The sequence below is a fragment of the Pelmatolapia mariae genome, linkage group LG9 (genome assembly GCF_036321145.2).
Source record: "Pelmatolapia mariae isolate MD_Pm_ZW linkage group LG9, Pm_UMD_F_2, whole genome shotgun sequence".
NCBI classification, from domain to species: domain Eukaryota; kingdom Metazoa; phylum Chordata; class Actinopteri; order Cichliformes; family Cichlidae; genus Pelmatolapia; species Pelmatolapia mariae.
In genome coordinates this window covers 9,836,241-9,863,725 of record NC_086235.1, presented here as the reverse complement: position 1 = coordinate 9,863,725, position 27,485 = coordinate 9,836,241, and the positions used below count along the sequence as shown (strand labels likewise).

The window sequence follows — 27,485 nt, the reverse complement described above, 5'->3', positions numbered from 1 at the left end:
CCGATTGTCAAAAAGCATTTTAAAAATGATTCAATCATTCATGATTTTTTAAACTGTAAAATATGTTTTATTATATTTAATGTATTTTAATTAGAAATTTTGCTAATTTGACATTATTTTCAATTTAAAACTTTCATAATTTTTCAGACAAAGTAAATGTGCTAAAAGTGTGCAGGGGTGTCTGTTAATCTAGTAGACGTCCCCTGATTGGACGCTGTGCAGTTACACTAATCTAACCCTGTGCTGTTTGTCTATCTGTGTGTTTGTTTACTGAGGCATTACAACAAATTTCTCAGGGGCCATGTCACCGAACACCAGAGGGTAAAGCGAGAACTTTGGGTATGACAGCCAAGCAGATCCTACCATGAAGCTAAGTTAGGGACCTAGACACTCTCCACTGTGTGTGTGTGTGTTTGTGGTGGGAAGGCATTTATCTGAAGCGTAACACTAGACGCGGCACTCCAGCTGTGGACGGAGTCGCCTTTCATCCACACTTCCTGGAATGAAACTGGAGCTGAGGCTGAAGAAGTCTCTGGCTCCGTTTTTGAGAATGAAACTCACTCATAATTAATGACTCCGGCTGATATGAGACCCTCGCTGCCACCGCAACCCCCGACCCGAGTCGACTCTGACCGCTGAGCTGCTATATCCATCCAAGCGACGCGCTGCCTGCTGCTCCTTGTCATATACTGTATTCATAAAGTATTCACAGCTGGGGTGTTTGGGTGCACTGAGCCTGACAGCCATTGGAAATTTAATCATCAGTGGGTCTAAAAACAGACGCTAAAATTTTAAAAACACATTCTTCAGAGCTGGGAGTCTCAATCTCCCATATTTTGACTTATTTTTACTTCATTTGGCATTTTAAGTAAACACTGTTTTACCATTTCCAGCTCCATATTTTCATCCTTGGACTTTTTTTAGAGTAACAATTGCATGATTCAAAGTTCAAAATAAACTTTATTTATATTTTACTGGGCCTTGGTGCAGACTCTCATATTATTGCCTGTCTGAAAAAAAACTGATATCCCCTCATTGTGACATTACACAGAGCCAACAGTAGAAAACACCGAAACTGCGTTTAGAGGAATCTGAAGCCTGAACCTTTGGCTCATAGGGTTTGCCTGCACAAACGCTGGCATCATTATTTGTAACTTTGGCCCTTTTTAAAAAATAAACTGTCAAGATTTTTACAGTATAAAAATATCAACTTTTGCATGTGTTAAAAATTAGACAGCTCCTTCAAAGTAAAAGCTAGAGGATTTAGCAAACATGGAAAGGATACCTAAAGTGGTACCTTAGGAAAAAAACGTATGGCAGGGGGAACAAACAAGGAGAAATTATCTTAAAAATGCTCAGAATGTGCCTGGGGGGGATTTTATATCACATCGTAGAGAAGACAAGTGGAAGAAGACCTGAAGCAGGCACAGAAAACTATCGTTCAGGCAGATGTGAAGAGAACCACTCCTAGGCAGACCCTGATACACCCACCCAGTATCTCAGCATATATGCATAATGTAACTGTCAACAGTATTGAATGCAGAGTTTAGTACTAACAAAACATGTCTGAAGGTTCTCAGTCATTAAGGTCATCGTAGTCTTAGTAGCTTGGAAAGAAAAACATCTGAACTTGTTCAAGTTTCTTGAAAACTTTTCACCTCTCATCTGAGAAGCTTCTTCAGTTCAGAGAGGAACTGGTGGAGAGTCCCAGATTTTAAAGCCCTATTGGGAGTGTCCCTCAGAGGGTCATGGACCCCCTATTGATCTTGTGCCTAATCACACAAGCCAAGGTGTGGGTCACAATCAGCCAAGGTTTCGTGGGACCACCCTATTATGTGAAAACTAAGGTCAAGGCGGGGCAAGGTCTCACAATGAGTTCTCCTGCATCCTACAGGTGTCACTTTTCAAACTCTGTGTTTGGTTTAATAAAGAGGGAAAGTTCTGCAGATAGTCTTTAAGCAAGGCTTTAAAGACAGGAGCCCAAACTCTCTCTGTCTCTCTTGCTCCCTCTGCTGCTGCAGCTTTGACTTCTTCTAACCACCACTAGAGGGCAGCAACATACACACTCTGAGCTGCAGAAAACAAGCGAAGGGGTGAAGCTTCACCCTGCATCTTATCTGCTATTAAAACTTGATACAAATTCCTGATTTTTAGAAGAAAAAGAAAATAATAAGAAGATAACATGAAATTGCACTCACTGTGAGAGTCGTAGCTTTACGTCGGCTACGCTGTACTGACCCTGGAACGGATGTCTACAACGGAGAAGTGGGATCATGAAAAACAAATATGAAACATTCAAAAGCTGCAGGTAACAGAAGTCAGTCGCTCTCCTGTCCACCTACCCTGGGGTGACGGCGGTCATGCCGGGGTGCTTGTTGCTGTACCACACCCGGTAGTTGTGGGTGATCTTCCACGCAGCGATGAAAGGTGCCCCGTAATCTGCCAGCAGCCGCTCGTTATCTGAAAGGAAGAGATGGGAAACAAAGACATCAGTTACATGCAATATGGCAGCTCCAATCCTGACTAGTAAGGCATCTAAACAGGATGAGAGCTTTATGGGGTTTTTTTTAAGTTGTACTAGTTGGAAATAAAGTTAAAACCAACTATCAGATGTGGAAACAGCTAGAAGGATAGATTTATTTATCCCGTTCATCTTGTCTCTTTCTGGGGCATTTTCACACATTATTCTGTCTGTTGTGATTTAGTTGAAGACATTAAACCTAATATAAACACCCTGTCCATTTCTAAATGCTTACTGTTTATTTTACACATTTATTGTGAACAGTTTTGATTGTCTTACCTTGCTGTAATGCAGAAGACAGTAAGGAGTGAAGGTAGAGGGTGAACTGGGCTCTGATCCACTCGTCTCCACCCTCCCAGCCCGTCCCGTCCAGAAAGACGTCGTCACGGTTCTCCGTCACGTGTTTGACCAAGTAGTCGGCGAAGCGCAGGTCTGCAGTGGTCAGACTCAACATCTTTCTGAGCTCAGGGTCTTGGATCTGGATACGAGCTTCTTCCACCTGAAGAGTATTAAAAAAATATTAAATACTTACATTTTAAAAAGTTAATACAACAGTTTTACACACACAGGACTTACTTCGACGATGGCGTCACTGAGGTGCCTCTGCTGACGGAAGAGGATGTTGGTTGCTCCGGCGACAAAGCCTCGCACCGTCACGTCTGACAGGAGGTGATGCTGCTGCAGCGCCATGTAGGGCAGGCACAGGTAACCCTGGAAACAAGAAAAGACAAAGGTCGCTGTGTTTATGACAGCCGTACACCTGCTTATCTCCACCCAGCTGTCTGGGCTGAGATTTTAATGGTTAATTATTAACCAATATTGATAAATTATAAAGTTGTGTCAAGAAGACATTTCTAATCAAAAAGGTGAAACAGGAACAGGTGCAATCAGGGTCAGCACATTTTGTCACGCAGAAAACTTCAGAAAAGATTCACAAGAAGACGGCAATTTGCAAAAGTCCTCTCAGATTTTGGTCTGAGGGTTGCACCACTGAACCACTTCAAAGAAAACAGAATTTTTAACAGAAGTATTAATCACTGCTGTTACCTTAGTGAAGATGGCGAGTGGCAGGCCATACTGATCCTCCTCCAGACCTGACACCAGGCCCTGGGTGACCCCTCCCTGACCGGTGACTGCCTGCGGCTGCACTGTGATCGGCGTTCCGGGTTTGGAGTCAAATGTTTCCGGGAGCTCTGACTCAGTCTCAGAAGGTGCCTCTTGCGGTCCACCTTCGTCCAGCACGCTGGGGTCCAGAGTCTCCCACTCGCTCTCGGAGGACTCGGGAGAGATGCGTGAGGGCGGCTTGAGGTGGTGATTGTCGCCCTCTGAGCTATTCCCAGAGGATTCTGTGGCAGTCTGGGCCGTCTCCACCCCGAGGTCAAGGGCGGTGCTATCGATGTCGGTAACGGACACAGAAACGAACTCTTCGGCACCCGAGACACTCTCCACTAAACTCTGGTCCTCTGACACGCTGCTCTTAGGTCTGTAGTGGGATGAGTCCACCAGGCCGTGTTCGATCATGCCTGCACAAATGTCACAGGAAACACGTTCTATCAGTCTACTACTACAATTGCACCACAGGCTGCAAAGCCTTTCACACTGGAAGAGCACAAAGATATTTGCAGGACAGGTTTGCATAACATGAATGTGTCACATGCCTAACAGTTAGCCAAAAACGAAAATAATCACTAGAATGAGCATAAAGTCAAAACTGGAACAAAAGAATCAATAAAATGAAACAAGAATCCAAAACACAAAAACAACACAAACAGTTTTATTAGAGAACTCCTGTGCCGGGTGTCACAAAGCCCTGATTCAAAAGATCAGTGCCAGATCTGTCTTCCTTTTGGAGTTACTGACCTGGAAACAGCGATAACACTGTCATCAGAGCTCCTACTAGTCTGTTGACAGGAGACACATAGAACAGGACCTGCAAACATGAGCAAGAAGAAAGAAAGAAAGAAAGAAAAGAGGTGAACAAAATGGATGAGCAGACAGAATAAGAAGTGAGACATGAAGGCAAAACAGCAGAAAAACACTGAAAAATCTTTTTAAAAACACAACTAATACACACACACACACACACAAAAGAGTAAATCTTATTCACAGATCAACAATTTAACATTTAATTAAAATTTAACAGGACTTAAATGTAATGGAATCAGCCTTAAAAATGTATTAAGTCAAATAATGGAGGGTGGACTTCACAGCAACTAAGATCATTAAATATTTAAAAATGGACGAGACACACAGAATTTAACAGGATCTATAAGTGTATAAAAGACTAATACAATTAATAAAGGAGCCAAAGGGGTCATCCCATGCCAATTCACAGTGGCTAAAAGCTTCCAGTAGACATTTCTTAATAGAAACTATGCAAAACTTCAGGTCCCTGCTGTCAAGGCGAACTGGAAAACTACCTGAGCTCGATCCTTCAAATGTTTTAGGATAGATATCCGGTATGATGGGTCTATGAATATGGATGCCTAAAAAGATTTGTATGTCTGATCTCTGACATCAGATTTGGAGACTTTTAGAAAGAAAAATGTTGCAGGTTTAAAGTAACTTGGGCAGATTTGCCTGCAAGGAAGAGGGAAGGTGTGGGTAAGACTAAGTTTAAAATCTACAAAATTTTTTGGAAACATTTTTCAGTGAATAAAAAGGCACAGGAACTAAAAGTTCTAAAAATAGAAATAACTACATATCAGAGATGCACCAAGCTTTTTCCAATGTTGAATCTGTCTCTGTGGTTATCTGCCAATACTGAGCACCACTCAACTTAAAAAGCATACTGATCAATATCTGAATCCCAAGTATACATTAACATTATATGGTTATATTTAGAGCAAATATGGTGGAAATGTTTGTCCAGAAAAACTGGGTCAGGACTCTCTTATACCCTGAAAGGGACTGAAAAGAGTCAAGATGAGCTAAAAGAGCCACATCATAGAGGCCTTGTCTTTTCTTAGAGCCAGGAGTGACAGAACCATACCTCAAAATTACCAAATTACAGTCAGGTCCATAAATATTGGGACATCGACACAATTCTAACATTTTTGGCTCTATACACAACCACAATGGATTCCAAATGAAACGAACAAGACATGCTTTAACTGCAGAGTGTCAGCTTTTATTTGAGGGTATTTACATCCAAATCAGGTGAACGGTGTAGGAATTACAACAGTTTGCAAATGTGCCTCCCACTTCTTGAGGGACCAAAAGTAATGGGACAGAATAAGACCCATAAATCAAACATTCATTTTTTAATACTTGGTTGCAAATCCTTTACAGTCAATCACAGCCTGAAGTCTGGAACACATAGACATCACCAAACGCCGGGTTTCATCCCTGGTGATGCTCTGCCAGGCCTCTACTGCAACAGTCTTCAGTTCCTGCTTGTTCTTGGGGCATTTTCCCTTCAGTTTTGTCTTCAGCAAGTGAAATACATGCTCAGTCGGATTCAGGTCAGGTGATTGACTTGGCCATTGCAAAACAGTCCACTTCTTTCCCTTCAAAAACTCTTTGGTTGCTTTTGCAGTATGCTTTGGGTCGTTGTCCACCTGCACTGTGAAGCGCCGTCCAATGAGTTTTGAAGCATTTGTCTGAATATGAGCAGATAATATTGCACGAAACACTTCAGAATTCATTGTGCTGCTTTTGTCAGCAGTCACATCATCAATAAATACAAGAGAACCAGTTCCACTGGCAGCCATACATGCCCACGCCATGACACTTCCACCACAATGCTTCACTGATGAGGTGGTATGCTTAGGATCATGAGCAGTTCCTTTCCTTCTCCATACTCTTCTCTTCCCATCACTCTGGTACAAGTTGATGTTGGTCTCATCTGTCCATAGGATGTTGTTCCAGAACTGCGACGGCTTTTTCAGATGTCGTTTGGCAAACTCTAATCTGGCCTGCCTGTTTTTGGGGCTCACCAAAGGTTTACATCTTGTGGTGAACCCTCTGTATTCACACTGGTGGAGTCTTCTCTTGATTGTTGACTCTGACGCACATACACCTGCCTCCTAGAGAGTGTTCTTGATCTGGCCAACTGTTGTGAAGGGTGTTTTCTTCACCAGCGAAAGGATTCTTTGGTCATCCACCACAGTTGTGTCCCGTGGTCTTCCTAGTCTTTTGGTGTTGCTGAGCTCACCAGTGCGTTCCTTCTTTTTGGGAATGTTCTAAACAGTTGTTTTGGCCACGCCTGATGTTTTTGCAATCTCTCTGATGGGTTTGTTTTGTTTTTTCAGCCTAATGATGGCTTGCTTCACTGGTAGTGACAGCTCTTTGGATCTCATCCTGGCAGTTGACAGCAACAGGTTCAAAAAGCAAACAGCACACTTGAAATGAACTCTGGACCTTTTATTTGTTCATTGTAATTGGGGTAATGAGGGAATAACACACACCTGGCCATGGAACAGCTGAGAAGCCAATTGTCCCATTACTTTTGGTCCCTTAAGAAGTGGGAGGCACATATACAAACTGTCATAATTCCTATACTGTTCACCTGATTTGGATGTAAATACCCTCAAATAAAAGCTGACACTCTGCAGTTAAAGCACATCTTGTTCGTTTCATTTGGAATCCATTGTGGTTGTGTATAGAGCCAAAAATGTTAGAATTGTGTCGATGTCCCAATATTTATGGACCTGACTGTATATGAAGAAAAGGGGAAGGATGCATTAAAGTTTGAATTCTCACCTTCTTTTCCAGCAAAATGAGCTTAAAGAGGATGAGAGCCTGCAAAGATTAAAAAAAAAATGTAAATAAACAGGATATTTTGGATGAATTTTAGTGCTTAAAATAATCAGATTTTCCCCACCTTGTGTCTGAAGTGCAGGATTAGATCTCTCGGTGACAACCCTGATGAGAGAAAAACAAAATGTTTATGAAAAGGATAAATAAAAGCTGAGATTTGTTGTTAAACCCTCCTGTTATCCGACAGATCTGGCACGTACCTAGATAAACCTGTGATCCGTCCAGAGCTGAACCCCTCAGAGAGCTGTTCATGTGGTCGTACAGTTCCTGCAGCGAAAACAGGAGGTGAGCAAGCAGCTGACCAGAAGGTACAAATACTACTACCTCACTCAAACAGGTTTAGTCTGACTGTTTTCTCACCTTCAGGATTGAGATCTGTGAGAAGTCTTTCTCCTCAAAGTAGGCGTGTGTGATGAGCTGAAGTTTGGCTTGGAGCAGACCGTAGAGAGGCTACGAGGAAATTCAAACACACCGTATGTGAGTGAGTCATTTACAGTGTGACCCATAAAAATCCTGTGAGGCGAATTTCTGCTTTATATTTATTTAGCATGGGTGGCGACATCCTTTGTCTTGATGCTTTTCCTCCCGCCTCTGTTTTTCTCCCCCACTCTACAGTTGGCACTGCTAACAGAGGGCCTGTGGTGCCACGGTCCCCTCCCTAAAATTGTATTGTCATAGCAACATAACCATGTGTGGAAATCCCAATAGGGACAAGGGGATGCTGATATGCTTTTTCTGAGAAAAACAGTGTTTTGCCCCCTCAATGAATCCCTGTAAATGATGTTAAATAATTTATTCATATGTATGGGGAAAAAAGGAATACCCTGGTTTGCCTCTGAATATTACCTCATAAGAAACTGAAGTTTCTTATAAAGCCAAAAGATTTAAGGGTAAAACATAAAACATTATGAATCTTAATTCTCAATGGTGACACATATATAACATACAGACACATATAGATCAGCAGACAGTGACTTTAGAGCCTAAATGAGGAGGCCACAGTGCCGGGAAATAAAAACATCCTCTCTACACGATTTCCTTCCACTTCTCCATGTGAGCTCACAGCAACATTTTACGGCCCACTGACTTAATTTAATTTTTAGACTGAAATTAAAGCTTATTAAATTAAGTCATCCAATGACTGACTCACCACTCGACTGAGGACACAGACGCTCTTCTGAACAGTCTCCCTGGTGACATCAGCCTGCCGGACCTTTAGGGCCTGAAAGATGAGCAAGAAAAAACAAACGTGAAATAAACTTCCCTCTGTATGCTCTGCTTTAATTTTATGCTACAGTTACAGCACAAAAGGTTTGGGTCAGTTTCACTAGACTCAACGCAAACAACAGACGCAGCTTTGGGTCTGAGAAGTGAAGCAAATGCAGAAACCTAATAATGTACATTTACATCCTATAATAACAATAATAGCCAACAGGCGGCTAGGGTTAGGGTACCATGGCTACCATTACTAGGAAGTACGGCTTAGAGCAGAAAGGGAAATTGAGAAGAGAGTGTGATATGATCTGGGATGGTCCACAGCTCTACCATGTGAGATGCAAGGGTCCCAAATGTTTGAAGTTATTAAATGTGAAAATGTAGACCTCACTTACAGTGGTGATTATCACACTTCACGTCACCCTTTTCCTGCAAACGTAGCAGCTCCGTCTCTAGTTTTAGTCACTTTATCACGATGGCATCTTTTTCTCCTGGAACTAAAATAGCTCTTTCTTTCAGGAACTACCCTTGCTGTTGGGAAGAGGCAATTCAATTCCATTCAATTGTATTTGTATTGCACCAAATACAACAACAGTGGCCTCAAGGTGCTTTATACTGTAAGGTAAAGCCCTTCAATAATACAAAGAAAACAGAAATAATCAACCTTGGTGACTATTAAAGAAATGAGGAAGTTTAAGGCACTTCCATATTGGCTTCACATTTCAAACCTTTTAGCAGTAGCTGCAAATTACATCCTACCAGGCTCTTACAAAATCAGTAAAAACATTTTTAAAAAAATATATTTACATAAACTGCCTGGTTCCCCGCCCATGTCATTTCATCAATCTCCTGTGATGAAATGGCATGGGCGTAGCTTTCGGTCATAGAGCTGCTGCACATAGGTGCTGGCTCATTAAAGTGTGCCTATTGTCGTTCATAAACTGACCTTTGCTTCTATTTGACGATAACAGGACACTCCATAGACACACTTTGTGTCTCCACTGAGAGGCGGCAGGTGAAAATACACAGTGTCTGCAAACCAAGAAAAAGATACAATCACATTATTATACTACATGGTAAAGGGCAGAAAAAAAAGAATAAACAGCATGAGAAAAATCACTTGTGTGCAGTTAGATGAGACTGATATGCATTCTTTTCTGTGGTAAACAGCAGCTTCAGCAAAGACCATCAATACAATAAAAACCAGTAAGTTTAGATAAAGAGTGTTTGTGGAAGACTGCAGTGACTGACAGCAGGTTTTCAAACCAGCTGCCAAACTGGATAAACTTGAAGGCAGAAGCAAACATTTACAAGTTGCTTGATGATAGCTGGAAAAAAGAAAAGAAAAAAAAGCTGTTCTTCATGTTCAGATTAACTACAGCTCACAAGTCACGAGTAAGAGTTTGTGCAGTTTACACTCTGTTTAAAAATGTTTGCTTTAAGAAGTTTTACTTTTAGTTTATCAGTTGTATTTGTCAGAAGCAACATTTAAGAAATTCAGAACCGGCTTTACAAGACAGACACCTGCACATATCCCATCGGCCAATCACATGGCAGCATGAGGACACAGTTGAGACAACAAGCAGAAGAAGTTCAAACTGAACATCGGAAAGAGGAGGAAAGGCGATTCGAGTGACACTGAATGTGGCCTTGTATGCAAAAGAGCATCTCTGACGATGTACACACAAAAACAGCAGCAGAAGCCCACAGTGGGTGTGACTCCTGTCAGCTAACAACAGGAAACTGAAGCTACAAAAGCTCACAAAAACTCGACCCTAAGAGACTGGAAAAACATGGCTGCATCTGATGGGTCTCAATTTCTGCTCCAAAATTCAGATAGTCGTATCAGAGGGTACAACAGTTATTTTAATATTTCAATAATCAGTTAACGCCACTCTTGCAAGGAAAAAAAAAAAATTAGACGGAAATGCTTATTCATTGTGCTGCGTTTTGTGTTGGCGGTTTTTTCAAACACAATTTTTGTTGCAGTATTTTGCAGAGTATATTGTACATTGGATGGATTTCCTGCCATCTAATTGGACACCACAGAATGAAACTCAAGGCAGCAGATTAAGTGTTCCAGCTGATAGAGAGGCACGGCTCTAACACTGAATATTGAATCTATTTTAATATCCATTAAACAACAATCAATAAACATTTTTAGGGCTACTGAGAGCTGAGTATCAACAAGTTTTGGAATCAGCAATTTTTTAATGGCCAGAAACAATAAATGAAGGATGACTGCATTTGAGAGTCATGTTGAACTATTTCGGTGCATTCAGGGACACTCTAGACATTTGAATAACTAAAATCTTTGCTGCACTAGATGTCCAAATTCACATCATCCTTTTAAGCATTTTAAATCTTGTTTACGGAGGCATCTCAAGTATTTTGCTTCCCAAAAAACACATTTAAAAAAATTATTTTAAAAATTAGCATAAGAGAACTTCAAAAACACATAAATTCACCCAATAAAGAAAAACCAAGATAAATCATTATGATTATGGTTTATGTACAGTGAAGAATAAAGGGGAAAATCTCATTACTGAGAGGTTTGGACTGGGAGTCCAACTTAAGGTTGAAAAATCATGTGCTTTACAACCTGATTCCTCTTCTACACTCACTGGGAGATATTTACCAATATAGAAACAACGTCAGTCATCAATCAAAAGCACAAAGATTAGAAACTGCAGCGACACGACAGCTGTCCTCTGTCATTAAGAAGATGATGGGGAAAGGAAGAGACTCGCATAAAACTTCAGGGCTCAACCGTTCATTCAGTCTGAGGAGGGGGGCTGAGGAGGATTTCACAACGTGACTAGTATTTCCTCTGAACAAGACGACAGTAGGGTCACAAAGGTTAGACTGTGGACGTCACAGATTAAAGAGGAGGCAACGGCAGGGGCATCTGTGCAGAGGCCACAGTCTCCATACGTCAAACCCAACCAAGCAGCCCTGATATGCCAGGATACAGCTCTCATGTCTCTGCTCAACACAGCACACAGATTCTGCTCCACCAGATCACCATTTTTCTTTTTTACTGACTGGATCACCTGTGCGAGGATGCGATAGCTTAAAGAGGAAAGTGGGCACAAAACACTGCAGTTATCAATAAACTGCTGCCCGTTTCTGGAAATCTCAACATTTTATAGTTATTTCTCATTATCTGATACAAGAAAAAAAAATGTGCTTGAGTAAACAAAACCCCAATTAAGAAAACTGCTTTGAAATAGCTTTATGAGACTGGTGATTTTCCAGTGCCAAACATGTGCAGGAGACTCTCTGTTTGCTTTTAGTGTTTCACAGAAGCAGCCGCTGTTGTTTCTTAATCAGTTCACAACACGCTGGAGGCAACAAAGGAACCGATCCACAGAGATTTCTCTACAGTGAAAACTGTGCGAGTGGAGCTCAGGCTGATATGTATTCAAGGGAGACTTTTTAGACTCAGGGGGACAGCAGGGGGGCTCACAGGAAGTCAGAATAATTGATACCAACAGTGTAAACTGTCAAGGCTCATGCAGCAATGAGCCCTCCTGCATTATTTACTCATTATGCAGCTCCATGTACATTATATTACTGGATAATACTTATTGATTCATTAAAGCTGCAGCTGGAGATGATTGTAATTACTTTAGATACTGCTGGGAACTTAAGGAAAGCCAAATTTAATCATACATTCATCCATTATTTATTACACGGACTGCGGGAGGACGTCAGAGTATCTGGAGAAAACATTCAGGGTTCCAGCCAGGAACCTCCTGGCTGTGATGCATCAGTGCTGACTACTGACCACTACACCACTGTGCCAAAAAAAAAAAGCTGTAAAATGAATGGTACAGAGTACAAATTACAGTATTTGCCTCAAAAATGCAGTTGAGTAGAAGATGAACGTATAATACGAAAGAAAAACATCAAAAAGTATATTAAAGCTGTACTTCAGTAAAGCAGAAGGTACTTTTGGGCACAAATGCCTTTCTGATACAAACCACCCATTTATTTGGGCTTGGGCCTGGCACCAACTTTTGAGCCCTGAGGTTGTGTTTATGTCTCCTCCCAGTCGCAAACTGGGGATTTTTCACATGCAAGTCACATGTGTAATACACTGCATGACAAATCTGAGTAAATTCACCCAGTTACATTGCAGCAATGGTCCTAGCCCAGTGACATTTGTTGGGGATAGGCCAGTGGCACTCTGCAGATATCTGCATACTACTTAGAATCTTATTTTATTAAACATATTTCAAAGAGGATGCGCCTCCCCAGGCCCTCCTTTTCTGGACACAGCCCTCGACTTGGGAAAAAACAACAATTCTATTTTTATCCAGACCATATTTTAATAAACCTAACAAAGCAGTTTCTAATGATATTTAATATTAAAGTAAAACAAGTGACCCCAGAATCCAAATCTGGGTTTTTCAGCCCTTTAAAAGTGATGAAAACTGAAGTCCAGAAACATGACTCACTAAATTAAATGGTGTACTATTTCAAGTTGTTCCTTAATATCCTGGATACTTTTACTAATCAGTCTCTTCATGTAACAGCAGTCTCTGTTACATGAAGCCCTCATTTTTTCACTTCTGAATCACCGAGCTGACCAACAAAGAGCTGACAGCTCTGAGCAGGAAGTGAGAACTGTCCTCTCCTGGGTCCTGCACATCAACCCATGCTGATGAGTGTAGTTTTTAAAGTTGAAACTACAGATATGAACCTTGGCTCGGTTCCTGCTATTTGCCTTCACAGGTCAGCGTGAAGCACGGGCCTGTCACATGACCGCAGCCACAACAGGCGAATCACTCACTATCGCTCACACCCACCTCTCTGTTTACAGAAGTGACACCAGCCTTTTAAAATCATAACACCGGAGGACAATCATGATTTTATCACCTCTATGAGAAGCACCTGCTGACTCATTCCCACACTTTGAAAATGCAATAACAAACTTCAATAATAGTGATTTAAACCCTGTTTTATTGGCATAATAACCAGCCAGGTATCTGAGGCCTCGAATTATTCACATGTTTTAGCACTTTATTCACACAAAATCTTGTCAGTAATTTGATGCCTTTTGATGAATATTACAGCCTGCTTTGTGGTATAGCCCGTCCGACAAACAGAGGACTGACACAAAGAGATAAACAACTATTCGTGTTCACATTCACATAACCAGTGACTGTAACACACGTCTTTGGGCTGTGGTAGGAAGCTCGAGTACCTACAGACAAGTGGAGAACAAACTCTACACAGGCCCATAAGCAAAACTTTAAGCTTCAAAAGCATGTTTGAAGTCTCAGCAGAAAAATGCACCATTTGTAAACAATCTGTCAGCACTCTGCAAATGAAGTAACACTGGGATCTCAGATTTGTAAGACTTCGTAAGACTTAATTACAAAGTGAGTTTGTGCCGTACCCTCCTGGTAGTTGTGTGCTCCATCAGGAAGAGCCAGGAACGGGAGGTACTTCCACTCTTCTGGGAGCAGGTTGCTGTCATGACCCTCATCTGGCATCAGCGGCGGGTAAGAGAATTCGACCTGAGGAAAGAACAGAGAAAGAATAATAAGGCTGTTTTAGCTCATACAGGTAATCTGCGAACAGACTGAATACAAATGAGGACGTTTGTGAGTTTGAAGTCATGGAAAATTTCCATCACTTGTACTGAATGACCTCACGTGTGTTTTCCTAATCATTTTACCCTCACCTCAAATGAAAACTTAATGAGGTGCAGGAGATGCAGTTTGCCACGTCCTCTTACTGTGATGTTTTGTGCCGGACGTTTAGTTTCACTGAGGTATTTTAGTGAGTGTAATCATAATAAATTTATACAGGGATGCTTTCTCTAATTGTGTTTATCATAGTTATGCTGTTTCCTGTATCTGGGACACATATTCTAAAATCTAATATCATTAATTTTGAGCCGTTTGTGTATTAAGTACCTGCTTTACGGCCTCTAAAGTAATAAATCTTCCTACGCCAGGTCTGTAACCAGATTTGATTGTCATAGTGTAACATCTGTAGTTTGCATGTGGGCTTAAAATGAAAATCTAAAGTTACAAATCCATCTGCCTTAATAAAAGACATTGCAGTGTCCCTTCTGCCATAGGAGTTATTAGTAATGTGAGAATTCAGCCAGCTCCTATAATGGCTTGATCATTTCACTCAGACAGGAAACCGTCCGAAGCAAAATTCAACCACAACTGTAGTCTCAAAGGCCGCCTAGAACATCATCCCAATGAAACTGATGGTGCAGAGGAATAGCCTAGAAACAGGCCTGCAAAGCAAATACCATGCACATCCTGGATGCAGAGGATTTATGAGCAATCACTCTCCAAAGCCTCAAGCCAACTTGGTGTCACTGGAGTGGCAAAAAGAGATCCAACTAAATCTGAGAAGGCTTTGGATTAAGAGAGGAGACTCATGGGGGCAGTCAATAAAAAACAACAACAACAACAACAACATCTCAATGTGAAGAACACTGAAGACCCAATAAATGTAAAAACATACTCTACATTACTGGTCGTTACCTATAATATTCTTCCATTTCTCAGAGACAGACAAGTAGCTTAAACACCAGCATGGACTGAAAGTTTATATTTAACAATTATTCTGACTTTCTGCAAAAAAAAAAAAAAAAATCATTTTTAAAGTTCGAAACAGATGTTCCTCACACCTTATCAAATATTTTTGTCCAATTATTCCAAAATCTGGCCAAATGTGGTATTCAGGATAATTGAGTTTATCCCAACAACACTTTCCAGGTGATTTACTGGTCGGTCAACATTCACACCCTCACCAGTAGCCATAAGCTGTGGGTAGAGACCGAAAGAGTAAAGTGTAGAGCTGTTCCTCCACATCAGGAGGATATATGACATTCAGGCATTTGACCCAGATGCCTCCAAGGTGAGCTGTTTCAGGTGTGTGAGGAGACCTCGGGGGAGATCCAGGACACCACAGAGATCAAAACCAGCTCCTAGCATCACTTTGCACTGCCACACACAGAAACGGCAGTACTATCAGGTAATCAAATTTAATTCTAATGGCAAGAGAAAGAGAACAGCATGTTTCACAGCTAGTTTAATCAGCTTTGCTCCTTGCTCTACTGCCATTGATCCTTTCTCTACTGAGTCAGGTCCTAATTGAGGTCCCCATATGTGAAAGCACTTGAAATAATTACTAACGCTCAGCAACAGTGACTTAAGTGTACCTTAGAAAGTTTCATATACATATCACATTTCCTTACTCATGAAGTAATGAGAGAGAAGTAAAGTGATTTAACTACAAAGAATGAGTTCATTCAAATGCAATATTAAAAATCAATTAATTCCTGAATAAGATATACTATATATGCACTACAGAAGGACAGCAAAACTACTAAGAAATATCATAACTAACAATTAAACTTCAGAAACCCTCCAACAAGACTAACTGGAAACCTGCTGGTCCTGAACACCTCGGACACACCCACCAGCAATGATTCAATGTTTGATGGGGAAATCCTCCCTCAGGGCACAGTGCCACTCCTCACCCCAGAGAAGTGATGCTCTGAACAGAAATGCATCCATTACTGAGCTTATTCACCCTTTTAAATGTATTTTTCATTTATATTTTTAGGCAGAGAACGAGGAGCTGACATTAAACTATTCTTTTGGTCAATACAGACAAAGTAAATTTCAAATGTAGGAAATATTTCTTAAAAATCCAGTTTTCAACTTGTTTAGAAAAACTTTTGGAGTTACAGCCTGGACCCCCAAATACTTAAGCCAGTATGCAAGATGACCAACAATTTTGGGGGGGGGGGGGGGGGGTCCAAAACAGCTGACCTACATGGCACAGTGACAGAAGTTCATGAAAGCGACACCCGCACAAGTGGAACAGAAAACTGCTTAAAGATTAAAGTTATAGTTTTCACACAGAAAACTGATTATCAGAAGTGTGAGACGGTCGAGAATTTACTCCAATGTCCTGTTATATTTTAGACAGCAAGGAGCAGACGGCTGAGTTTATTATTAAACTTCACTGAGACAATCTGCAAATTTTATTAACAGTTTAATAAACGATCATCTTGTCTTTATTTTTAGTTAGCACATACCTTAAACACTTAAAGCTGTAAGCTAATGATAGTTATATAAGAGCAGACGCACGCTGGTGCGATAAGCTGTACGTTTTACGTCCAGTGGATGCATGATCTGATTAGTCGACTAATCACAAAAATAATCAGTGACTAGTCGACTATCAAAATAATCGTTTGTGTCTATGGATGTGGCATGAAATGTCCAATTTTGTCCCATCTCGCAGTGGACCAAGCCCCACATTTTGTGGCATTTTCATGAAAATCTGTCCATGAATTACTATGTAATCCTCCAAACAAACAAACTAAGCCAACTGCAAAACATGTTAGGGTGCAGATTTTTAATGTATGTGCCAATGTTTCTTAATGTACTGTTAAAAGTAAACTTTGCAGATGTAAGGAATTAAAAAACTTGCTTTCAATGCCTTTATCAGGCTCATTTGTGCATTTTTATTTGTATTTACATGCTTAAAAGTAAGTGGAGAACATAAGTAAACATATTTCTGTGTGATGGATATTCTTGCTGCATCACTGATTAAGGTTTCCAATAAAAAATACATGTAAACAGCCTCGAAATCCTGCCAGGCAAGCAGATGGAGAGCAGGTGAATAAGAGGAGGAGGGCGGTTGTGAAAGAGAGGCAGAGAAACGGATTAAAGAGCCAGGAACCCAATCTTGTGCCGCCCAGCAGGAGATCGCTGACCCTTATCAGATAACCTCCACCACCTCCATCCCCGAGTGCAGGCCCATTAAAGGCAACAAAGACTGCACACTGGGTGCTTTGTCAGGGCTTTGGTCTCATCTTTACATCAGGAAAACTGCTGTTTTATCTTTGTGCTTGAGCAGCAGCTGTTTGCAAAACCGCAGAAAGAAAAACAGATGGAGAGCAGAGACAACAACAACACCACCGAGGAGGAGGAAGTTCAGTGTGTAACTGCACATTTAATGAAATTTGAATCAGCAGCAGAAGAAGAAGAACAAAACAACAATGTGAGAGAAAATTAGAATCCGTAAAGCAGGGGTGTTAAGCTCACTTTACATTAACAGCCACACAGAGTTTGGTTTTAGGTGATGATTTGTCAGACAAATTATTTTCACAATTAAACAACTGCTACAAATGTGAAATCTTGTAAACCTCCCCGTTGGAGGGCCAAAGTTTCATATGTAGTAAAAATCCTTGAAAAAGATTTTTAAAAAAAATAAAAGGTAAACACTGACTGCTACTGCCCCTCAGCAAGCTTCTGGAAGTTAGCCAATCAAGAGATAGCAGGCTTAAACGGAAGGGGCTCTTTAAAGAGAGACTTTGTTTCAGGCAGAGGATAAACTGACAAGTCCTGTAAAGGGCCAATGCAAGATCGAGCAGGAGTTTTTAAAACTTTTTATCATGTAAATCCGCTCAACTGCAGTCCTAGAATAATGAGTCAGTAATGCCTTCTGTCTGTCTTGTCAGCTGGGCACAAAACATATTTTTCACTTTTAAACAACAACTATAATAGTGACAGTTTCAAGTGTCTTCTTTTGACCAAAAAGGCCCTAAATATTAAGTAAACAATGACATGAGACCAAGAAAATGTTTCTAAACAGCTCAAAGAAAACCTGAACTGATTGATTAATCGGCTTGTTGCTCCATTTTTGTGCATACCCAGATAAAAGCGGGGTCCAGGAGCAGTGATGATGAGTATGCTGCAGCCTGTGATGAAAACACTGAACTGTTGGCAGCAGGGCTCGTGTTATATAACCCTGTGAGCCCACAGCAAACAGCTGATCTTAACCCCTCTTCACTGACAGGGAAGCCAGGAAGTGAGAAGTCTGTAGTTTTTACTGTTTTTATGTTTATAAATGTCCGCATTACTGCAGGACTGTGCATGCGCTGTTTAAAAAACAAGGGCATAACAGACACGTAAGGTGACACTCGTACCGTACAGAAGTTTAGTGAAAATGCACCTTTATGTCAACTCAATGTGAGGACTTATTTAGCAGTTAGCCGATGTTAGCTGGGAGCAGGGGTTCACGTACCTGGCAGCCTTTTTTGTGGTGAAATCCAACCACCACGATGTGCAGCACCGGCCCCTTCCCTTCGTCTCTGCCCTGAGGCTCCATCCCCGCTGCTGTACCCACAGTCTAGCGTTGTTTTAGCTCCGGAATTGGATGTAAACACAGCTAACCGAGGCCGACTTTTCTGTCTGTATCTCCCCGAATATGTGACACAGACAGACAGCAGCACAGCAGAGATGATTTTCTCTTCCGCTTAGTCCCCACTGGCCAATAGGGCAAGAGCATTCCCCGCAGCGCACTTCCGTTTTCGCTTAGCGAAATTTAAGTTTACAGTTAATTGCCCCCCAAGGACAGTCTTCAGTTAAGTAGAGTCAATGGAGCAAATTTACTTAGACAATACTTTCTTAAGTGTGCAGACAAAAGCCAACGTTTCCAAAATTTCTGCATTGATATTAAATTCAACTTAAAATAAAATGTCAGTTGAATGTAATTTACCTTAATAAAATCAGGTTTAATGAGATAAATGTCAATCTAGATTTTAAACCTAGCTTAACCAAAAATAAATTAATTTTACTAAAATCAAGACCTGTAAAGTATAATTATTTAGCTAAGTTGTGCTTACTAGCTTTTAGCTGACTAACTGTTTTGTTGCCTATCTTATTCAATTACTTTTTAGCTAAGGTTTCCAATTGTATAATGTTATTAATATAACGTAATAAAAACATTAAAATGACAGATTAAAGTTGTAATTCGCTGTTGACCAAGATAACATAATATAATAAGATAACAGTTAACAATTATATTGAATGTATTTTTTTTTGTCTTACGCAGGACTGAATGAGTTTAAAGGCTTTAAATGCAATCAGGCTCAAGTTCTTGTGGAAAAAGTCATGAGTTGACTAACATTACCTTCATATTTTCCTTCATTTCAATCTGGAATTTCATTGATGTTATCAGACAGCTTGCCCTAGAATAGTCCGGATAATCTGCCGTTAAAAACTAGATAGTTAGCTTAGTCTCTTGTGTTTCGAGTTCAATAGAAAACGTGCATGTCACCTTAAATTCCACCTGTCAAGGTGAGATAAAGCATAACTATCCACGGTCAGATTTTACAGGGGTGAATTATCTTGATCTCGGTTCTGTTATCTTTTTTAAACACAAAAATGATGTCATGTGTTCCTCGACACAACTTGCGCCATCGTGTGGAGACATACAGAATAATTTAATATCATCCTCAGGTGTGTGTGTTTTGTTTGAATTTTTAAAAAGTGTATTATATTTGGTTGCAACCATAAATGTTTGAATTTCTTAAAAAGGAGACTGAAGATGTCTTTTGTTTCCACAGAGACGAAATTCTTCTGGATTGATTGATCTTGTCTGGCTGCCACTACTGTTCGTCTGTCGATTACTTCTGGCTTTGTGGAGGGAAGTCTCTTGATTGAACATGTCGGCTACAAACCCGTCGCAGCTGCTCCCGCTCGGTTTGTAAAATCTCTATGATGCTGTGTTTTGTTCCTGACGTCTGTGGGTTTAAATGAGGCTGTTCCGAGTCAGCGTGCGACGGTCGCAGTTTGAGCCGCGGCTCACTGAAAATCGTTTTGTAGGCAGATGTTTGCTAGTTAGCATTAGCATCACGCCGGTAGGGAGCTAGCGTTGCGGCTTTACTCTCTACAAGCACAAACAAAATGCTTCTTATTTGGTTTAGTTTATTGTTTATTAAAGTGGCAGAGAGGGCAGTTTCTAGCTGAAAATTTACAGATTACTGGATTATCGTCTATTGCCTATTGGCATGTTCAAAATAAATTTAAAAATTACACTGTCGTCTTTTTCATTCTATTTAGTTATAGATTATACTTTTTAAAATATGTGGTTGCATATTTGTAATCCAGTCAAACTCCTATATTGTTTTGATTTTTGGGGGGGATCGGTTTAATGTTACATCATGTGACTAGGAAGCTACTATTAAACATTTATAGTATTTCAAAGGGTTAACTGTTGAGTCCTTAACAAAGATAGACACCAGTTAATAAAGTAGGTAAGTGAAGTGTAAGAAGTAGAAACACCCACCTGAATTACAGGATGTGTAATTTCTCTGTATGTTTCCTTTTGCAGAGCTTGTGGACAAATGTATCGGCTCCCGAATTCACATCGTCATGAAAACTGACAAAGAAATTGTCGGCACCTTGCTGGGCTTCGATGACTTCGTCAGTATCTTTTAATTAAAACGTGTCCAGATGAGCGAGTTAGTGCACACCTAAACACCCAACAGTTTACAAAGTCTTACTGATCTTACTGTATTGTGCTGTACACACCATCGACTGTTTGAAATCATCCATGCTGTGAGGTGGAGCCGATGCGATGAGAAGCAGTACGAGAACTATTGTGTTGTTTTTTGTTTCTGTTTTATTTAGAAATGTGAGAGAGGACAGTTGCAGAATACCATTGGCATAAAAAAGTGTGTAGATCTGTACAAACGAGGGACAAATAGACTGATCAAAAAATTTAAGGAAACAGTCAGTCATCACAGTACAACACAGAGTTCAACTTCAGGCATGTCAATCTATCCAGATAGGAATAATAAACCATGGTAAATCTATTTCAGCCAAATTGGTGCAAATTAAAGTAACAACAGGTGTGGCAGATGGTGGCCACAGACCATTTCCCTCTGCTGTCAGATCTTATTCTGGTGCAGTGGGGCCTGGGTTCCTCCTGCTGTAGGGCTTCTTTCATTTTTACTCTTAAAAGTCTGATGGGGTATTATCATCACCTGAGTGGGCACCTTGGAAACCCAAGTTTGTGAATCCGATAACTTAAGAGGGAAGTCAGCTAGGATTTTCAAATTGATAACATAGCTGCATCTTCTAAAAATCTTGGAGTTTGAATCTGGGTGACCTTGTCCTCAAGGTCAGAGTAAGTTTTGTGAAATTCTTGTGAATGCGATAACTTGAGAATGAGGGGACATAGGATTTTGAATTGATACCACAGTTGTGTCTACTAGGATGAGGAGTACCGCTGGTGGCCGGCAGTTAATTCATTAATTAGTTAATTAATTATTAGGGATTAATAGGAAGTAGAAAGGCTTCTGTGGATGGGCGCTGGTGCTGCTCGCGTCCATGTCTCCTGTAAAGCTTTTAGCTGCACTTTGATGTCTCTTTACTGTTTATTGTTGCACAGTTTGTCTTTAACTGTGTGTGTCAGACATGGTCCTGGAGGATGTGACAGAATTGTAAGTACTCCTGTTACATTTTTACTCTTAGCTACACCTTTTCTCGGGTTCACCGCTGACTATATTTATAAATGAATGTGTTGCAGTGAAATCACACCAGAGGGGAGGAGGATAACCAAGCTCGACCAGATCCTCCTCAATGGCAATAACATCACCATGGTAAACAAACAAACACCTGATTGTGTCCCATAATCTCCCCCGGTATTTTAAACCTTCACAGGTTGATTTATGGCTGCATATTTTCTCTTCTGCAGCTCATCCCCGGTGGAGAAGGACCAGAAGTATAAATGCCCGGAGGCCGGTTAACCTTCCTGTGTTGCTGTTCCTGACTTTATTATGTAATTATTATTGTTGATGTCTTGTTTTTTCTTTGGGTTTTTCCCTCCTGATCCTGAATGAGAAAGATATTTTTGTAATAAGATTCCTCACTGATGAGAGGTGCACATGCCGAAAAGTTTTTCTTTGTTAAAAATAAATCTGAGGATGTCACACAGTCTGAAAAACACTTTTCTTTATTCATTCTTTACCACACAACTTAAAATTTAGTGCAAATCTTGGTATAAAACCAAAGTGTTACCATGAAACAGCAGAACTAAAAAAACCCATCCAGTTGTTTATGTATTTATTTTAAATGTTTATCAAACAAAGAGCCGGATACTTGATTGATATTGAGTTTAGCAGGTGATCAATGCAGCTGAAGGTTGTTTAAATTCATCCCAGTGGCTTTTCCCGTTCCCCGGGAGCCTCAGTACATCGAGGGCTTCTCCTCTCCTTTTGGCTTGGTCACCTTCTCCAGGTTTTTGCTGATGATGTCATAAAGCTCGGCCTGAGGAAAATAAGCAGAAATGCATATTAATAATTGACTTACAGCAGCTAAAAATACATTGTTAGTGATTAAACTGTTTGAAAATCAGTTTTTAATCTTAGAAAAACTCAAATATTTTATTTAAGATCCATTTTTTTCCCATGGTTTCAGTATTTAGGGGAAAATATAAATGTAGGCTTCTTACGTAGAAGCCGCGGATGTCGAGGACGATCACTCTGATATCCGAGTAGATTGCCTGGTCCTTCTCATGTACGAGTGAGCGGTAGTCCATCTGAGGGCAGAAGAAAAGAGTTAAAGGCATTTTTCATATTTCCTTTTTGTGTCATAAACTTAAAGGCTCGAGGCTTGTTGGGATGTTCAGTGACGAAAAAGACTAAACCCAGCTAGTGTTCATCCATCTCTGAGATCTTTGTGTCTTCTCTCAGGCTTTAAGTTCATATTCAGCGTATTTACCTTTGCAGCTCTCATCCACACATGTATTCAGTCTTGCTTCTACTGACTTTAATCCATTTTGAATGGAGTTATCTGACTAATGTGACTTGCTGTGTGTAACAGACAAGAAGTCTGTGATCGGGTTTTGGTGCGTGAAATTCTGGGATCTAATTAGTTTGTTATGTCACAGTAATTAGCAGGCATGTCTGGACAAATGGGTGGCCAAAAACTAACAGTGGTGGCCAAAATGCTAAAAGTGAGACTTCAAAATGCTGCTATCATCCACCTTTTATACTGTTCAAATCTGATACTGACATTAAATCCAGCTGTTCTTTCCACTTAAAAGAAAATTTCCCAAAACTCATCCAGCATCACTTCCTCTGCTCCGTGTGGTGGTCAGGCTGTACAATATTAGAAAACTATGGGAACCACTGCTCCAGCTATTATCTGAGAAAGATTTTTAAGGGCGTTCTTTACACCTATAGTTTGTTATAACATTAGTCTGAATCATTTGATGAGTTTGCAAACGTGTAGCTTTTTTCCTGTGATTTGGCTTCTTTTCACCCAGAAAAGAATCCAAGTGAACTCCAAACAAACCAAAGTGCATGATTACAAAAACGTGAGCACATTCAGTCCCCATATTGGTCAGATGTGCCTGGGGTGGGAGCGACAAAAGTACAAACAGGAACAAGGTGCTGTGTTCTGGAGGATTACGTTCATTTCATAGCTAGTTGCTAACCTCTACAGACTTTTGTCTACCTTTTCCACATCCCAGAATGCAAACCATATGTAGGTACAGGGAGATGTTTAGCTTATCTAGCAACGTACACTTGGCAGTTGGTTCAGATTAAGGTCAGAGTGCATTCACAACATAAATGAACCGTACGGGAGGAAGACTACCTCCTCCAAAGGGTCTTGGTACAATTGTTTTGGTCCACACCCAAATGCGATTACTGTGCTCACATGTGCACAAAAGAAACGCAACGGGTGCAAATTAAACCAGAGTTCAATTTGAATGAACTAAACACAGCAGGTACGAAAGCACCCTAAGTGTGTTTGAACTCTGTGGCACGATGTTTGCAGTCTGCGTTCGAATGTAGAAAGGCAGAGATCATCACTCACCACATGAGTTTCCTTAGAAGCTTTGGCCACAGCATCCCCCCTCTCTGTGAAGTACCTGAGGATTTAAACAGCAGTGATGAAAGGCTCCACTCTCAGTAAAATTACTCTAAAGCTGACACAAAGGCAGCTGCCGTGCTTTAATGATGGATTTACGTCCAACCTACTTGTTGATGTTGGTCTGAAAACCGTCGACTTTGGTTCTCACTGCAGTGATTCTCTCCAAGATTTTCTCCTGTGGTTTTAAAAAAAAAAAGGTCAACATATTGCTTTATCACATTAATCCAAAAGTTAAAATCAGTGGCTTTATATTCAATTAAAATGAAAGAGCAGTCAATTAAATAGACGACGTATACCTGGATGGCAACTCCGAAGTCATTTCCATCCTCTATCTTTGGGATGAGGTGCTGAATCCAGCAGGTGACCTGCAGTTTGAACCCAGAGCATTAATCCTCATTTTAAAATCATTCTCATATTGTTCCTGTCTTAGAGCATCAATTAGCCTTCAGAGCGGCAGTGATTGACTCACAGTGATGATGGTCTCTCTAAAAGCGACTATCTCTGGTTTCACTCTCTCTAGCACCATCATGATCTTCTCGTTCCCCTTGATGAAGCCACACTTTGGGGCTGAAGAGCAGAGAGAACAGATGAAGCTTTTGTTCCCCGTCCCCACAGACATCACATGCTACCTTTCAGTTTTCACATGTGTGACTACAAAAATGCCTTACGCTTCTTCTTCTTCTTCTCGTCGTCTTCATTCTTGTCAGTCTCCATCTCCTGAGAGAGACATTTTTTTACAGAGTGAGAAAAGATCGGCTTTACCGGGCGTCTTAAATCAATTAAAAATGTGAAAAATCGGATGTCACAGTTTGTGCACAGCCTTCCTCCTTTTATAATCCTATCTGTGACCCCACAGCAACATGGCAGGGTGGGGTCATTTTTTGATAATCATAGCACATGTTTTGATGTCTCCATAGGTGCTATACCCCTTTTTCCTCCTGCAAGTGAGGAAGCTTAATATTTGCACTCACATTAATCCAGTTAAAATTCATTCAGAGCCAATAAAGACAAATTCAAAGGTCAAAGCTGTCACAGTGAGATGTGAGTATGTTGGTCGACTCTGTGTTAATTAATGCACTAGTGAAGAGCACACCAGAAAAGTAACTTTCAGTATATTAAAAAATATAACTGAGATTTCTGGAAGGGCAAAGCTTGCAAAGCTTCTGGTCTCTAATGTCAATAGTTTTCTCAGAAAATTTGAGCTTAATTTTTGTGAAACTGTTCCCCTGATTTCAACAGTTTTAAGGAATATTATGTGCCTTGTATATGACAAGCTGCAAACCAAATATCAGTCCTCTACCTGCAAAGCGGGGTCTTTACAGGCCTCCAAATCTGCTGTCAGAGATCAGACTTTAAGCTTCTGTCACTATGTTATCCCCTGAGAGTAGACTCTCAGGGTGTTTTATTTTAATTCGATAAACAGAGATGAAATGAACCAAAAGTTACCGACCTTTACTTATCTCAACTTCTGACCATAACTGACCTTTTCTTATTCCCTTCTGTATGATATTATAAAGAAAAGGTGTTATAATAATATAATTAGTAGCGTTGTCCTGAATCTTATCTGGATGTCCGGCTCATTGTAGTTCACGAGCCACAATTAAAATGGTTCAAACCAACCCAGATTTATTTTAACATGCGTTGGTGCAGTCCAAGTTAAATAATATGTCTTATTACATGTGCATTTCAAATCAAAGTGATTGTGTAAAGCTCTAGAAATATTAACTTCCACGCCTGTGTAGTAAAGTGAGGATATTAGAAACTCCATGGCACTTTTCATAGCTGTGCTGATAGCAGTCTACTAATCAAAAGATCGGTGGTTCGATCCCCGGATCCTCAAGTCTACATGTTGAAGCGTCGTTGTGTGAGAGGCACGGAACAAGTTCTTGTGTCAATGTATGGGTCAATTAGGGTTGCCGAATGACCCAGTTTTTCAAAGTAAAAGCCTTCTCACCGTTTTAGTGGACTGAAGCACATTCATATGGAATGAGTGATCTCAAACACATTCATGTTGGTCATGTTTAGTGAAAGAAGAAGAAGCTAAAAGTGTGACAGGCTGCTGCGCTCTCACCTCGTCCTCGGGGGAAGGAGGGTCTGGTATGGGGATGTCCAGAGGAGCCCTAAGGGAAGCTGTTTCTGTGATGCTGAAGACCTCATCCTGACAAAACAATCAAATAAAAGACAAACACAAGGACAAGAGTGAAGAGCAGTTTTCCCAGGTCAAAGGTCACAGAGGCTGTCAGTTAAAATGTTTCACCTTGAGCAGAGAGTCCAGCTTTATGATCTTCAGAGGGATGAAGTCAGAGAAGAGAGTTTCTGCCTGGAAACACACACACACACACACACACATGTCTGGTTTGCTATCCTCGTGGGGACATCCCATTGACATAATGCTTTCCCTAGCCCCTTACCCTAACCCTAACCATTAAAAATGAATGCCTAACCCTAACCCTTACCCTAAACCTAACCATAACCTAATTGTAACCCTGACAGTAAAACCGCATTTTGAGTGTGAAAATTGCTTTCAACCCCGAGGGGACCTGGATTTTGGTCCCCACGGTGCAGAAAGTCCCCACCAGGATAGTAAAAGTCAGATTTTGGTCCCCACCAGGATAGTACGAACCCGTACACACACACACACACACACACACACACACACACACACACAAAGAGGGGCCCCAAAAGGTGGTTTATTTCAATATTTTACTAATTTAACGCAATCAATGTGTCAACTGACCTCCCGATACAGAGCCTGGCGGAAGTTGTCCACCTGTGGAGAAAAGGTGAGCAGACTAAATAAATCAAATAAAACACGTTCAAGTGCTGACTCACGTTTGTGAAAAGCTTTACTTTCGTTTTCCTTCCCTCTGCGGGGGACTTTCCGCTGCTTTTCAACTATAACCGACTGCTTTCAAACACACCGGGGCTCAACACTCACACCAAGTCCGCTTTAAAGTCACTGCAGGCCGCCGGGAAGCCGTTTAGCTCCTTTACCTTGCAACCTGCCCTCCTCAGAGAGCGCTTACTCCCAAAAAGCAAAAGCTCACCGACTTACCTTCCCCGCAGTCGTGCTGCTTATTTTCAGAGTCGCTGCCTTTGACATGACTAAAGAAACTTTTTTTCAGGAATATATTATCATAAATATATCCGCTGGAGCGGTTTAAATGAAGTCCGACGGCTGCAGCACAGGACAATATGTCTGTCTGGTGGATTTTTTTATTTCCTCATTCACTTTGCTTTCGATTTGATATCGGATGCGCCTCCTACTG

At 40.8% G+C, this 27,485-nt stretch overlaps 3 protein-coding genes across 3 annotated transcripts in view; 1 reads left to right on the top strand and 2 right to left on the bottom strand.

Moving 5' to 3' along the window:
• The window catches only part of avl9 (AVL9 homolog (S. cerevisiase)), a 29,638-nt gene extending 10,838 nt beyond the window's left edge, over positions 1 to 18,800 (bottom strand). The window contains exons 1-14 of the mRNA XM_063484087.1: positions 18,575 to 18,800; positions 13,905 to 14,025; positions 9,444 to 9,529; positions 8,433 to 8,504; positions 7,643 to 7,732; positions 7,483 to 7,549; positions 7,347 to 7,387; positions 7,226 to 7,264; positions 4,382 to 4,451; positions 3,569 to 4,044; positions 3,098 to 3,232; positions 2,801 to 3,020; positions 2,343 to 2,460; positions 2,199 to 2,252 (exon numbers count right to left, since the gene is read on the bottom strand). Of these exons, the coding sequence (XP_063340157.1) occupies positions 2,199 to 2,252; positions 2,343 to 2,460; positions 2,801 to 3,020; positions 3,098 to 3,232; positions 3,569 to 4,044; positions 4,382 to 4,451; positions 7,226 to 7,264; positions 7,347 to 7,387; positions 7,483 to 7,549; positions 7,643 to 7,732; positions 8,433 to 8,504; positions 9,444 to 9,529; positions 13,905 to 14,025; positions 18,575 to 18,658 (1,673 nt within the window). The 5' untranslated portion in view covers positions 18,659 to 18,800. The remainder of the gene's footprint in view (positions 1 to 2,198; positions 2,253 to 2,342; positions 2,461 to 2,800; positions 3,021 to 3,097; positions 3,233 to 3,568; positions 4,045 to 4,381; positions 4,452 to 7,225; positions 7,265 to 7,346; positions 7,388 to 7,482; positions 7,550 to 7,642; positions 7,733 to 8,432; positions 8,505 to 9,443; positions 9,530 to 13,904; positions 14,026 to 18,574) is intronic.
• A 1,103-nt stretch (positions 18,801 to 19,903) lies between these two features.
• Positions 19,904 to 22,284, top strand: lsm5 (LSM5 homolog, U6 small nuclear RNA and mRNA degradation associated). The gene is made up of 5 exons (XM_063483283.1): positions 19,904 to 20,034; positions 20,666 to 20,761; positions 21,752 to 21,779; positions 21,866 to 21,938; positions 22,034 to 22,284. Exons 1-5 carry the CDS (start codon positions 19,998 to 20,000, stop codon positions 22,064 to 22,066), a joined length of 267 nt encoding a protein of 88 aa, XP_063339353.1. The 5' UTR covers positions 19,904 to 19,997; the 3' UTR covers positions 22,067 to 22,284.
• A 12-nt stretch (positions 22,285 to 22,296) lies between these two features.
• On the bottom strand, positions 22,297 to 27,433 carry psme2 (proteasome activator subunit 2). The gene is made up of 11 exons (XM_063483282.1): positions 27,272 to 27,433; positions 26,954 to 26,986; positions 26,474 to 26,536; positions 26,288 to 26,374; positions 24,885 to 24,933; positions 24,686 to 24,783; positions 24,513 to 24,581; positions 24,324 to 24,391; positions 24,160 to 24,214; positions 22,790 to 22,876; positions 22,297 to 22,605 (listed from the first exon to the last, which is right to left on the bottom strand). The coding sequence occupies exons 1-11, from the start codon at positions 27,317 to 27,319 to the stop codon at positions 22,525 to 22,527; spliced, it is 738 nt and encodes a 245-aa protein (XP_063339352.1). The 5' UTR covers positions 27,320 to 27,433; the 3' UTR covers positions 22,297 to 22,524.
• Between the last annotated feature and the right edge of the window lie 52 nt (positions 27,434 to 27,485).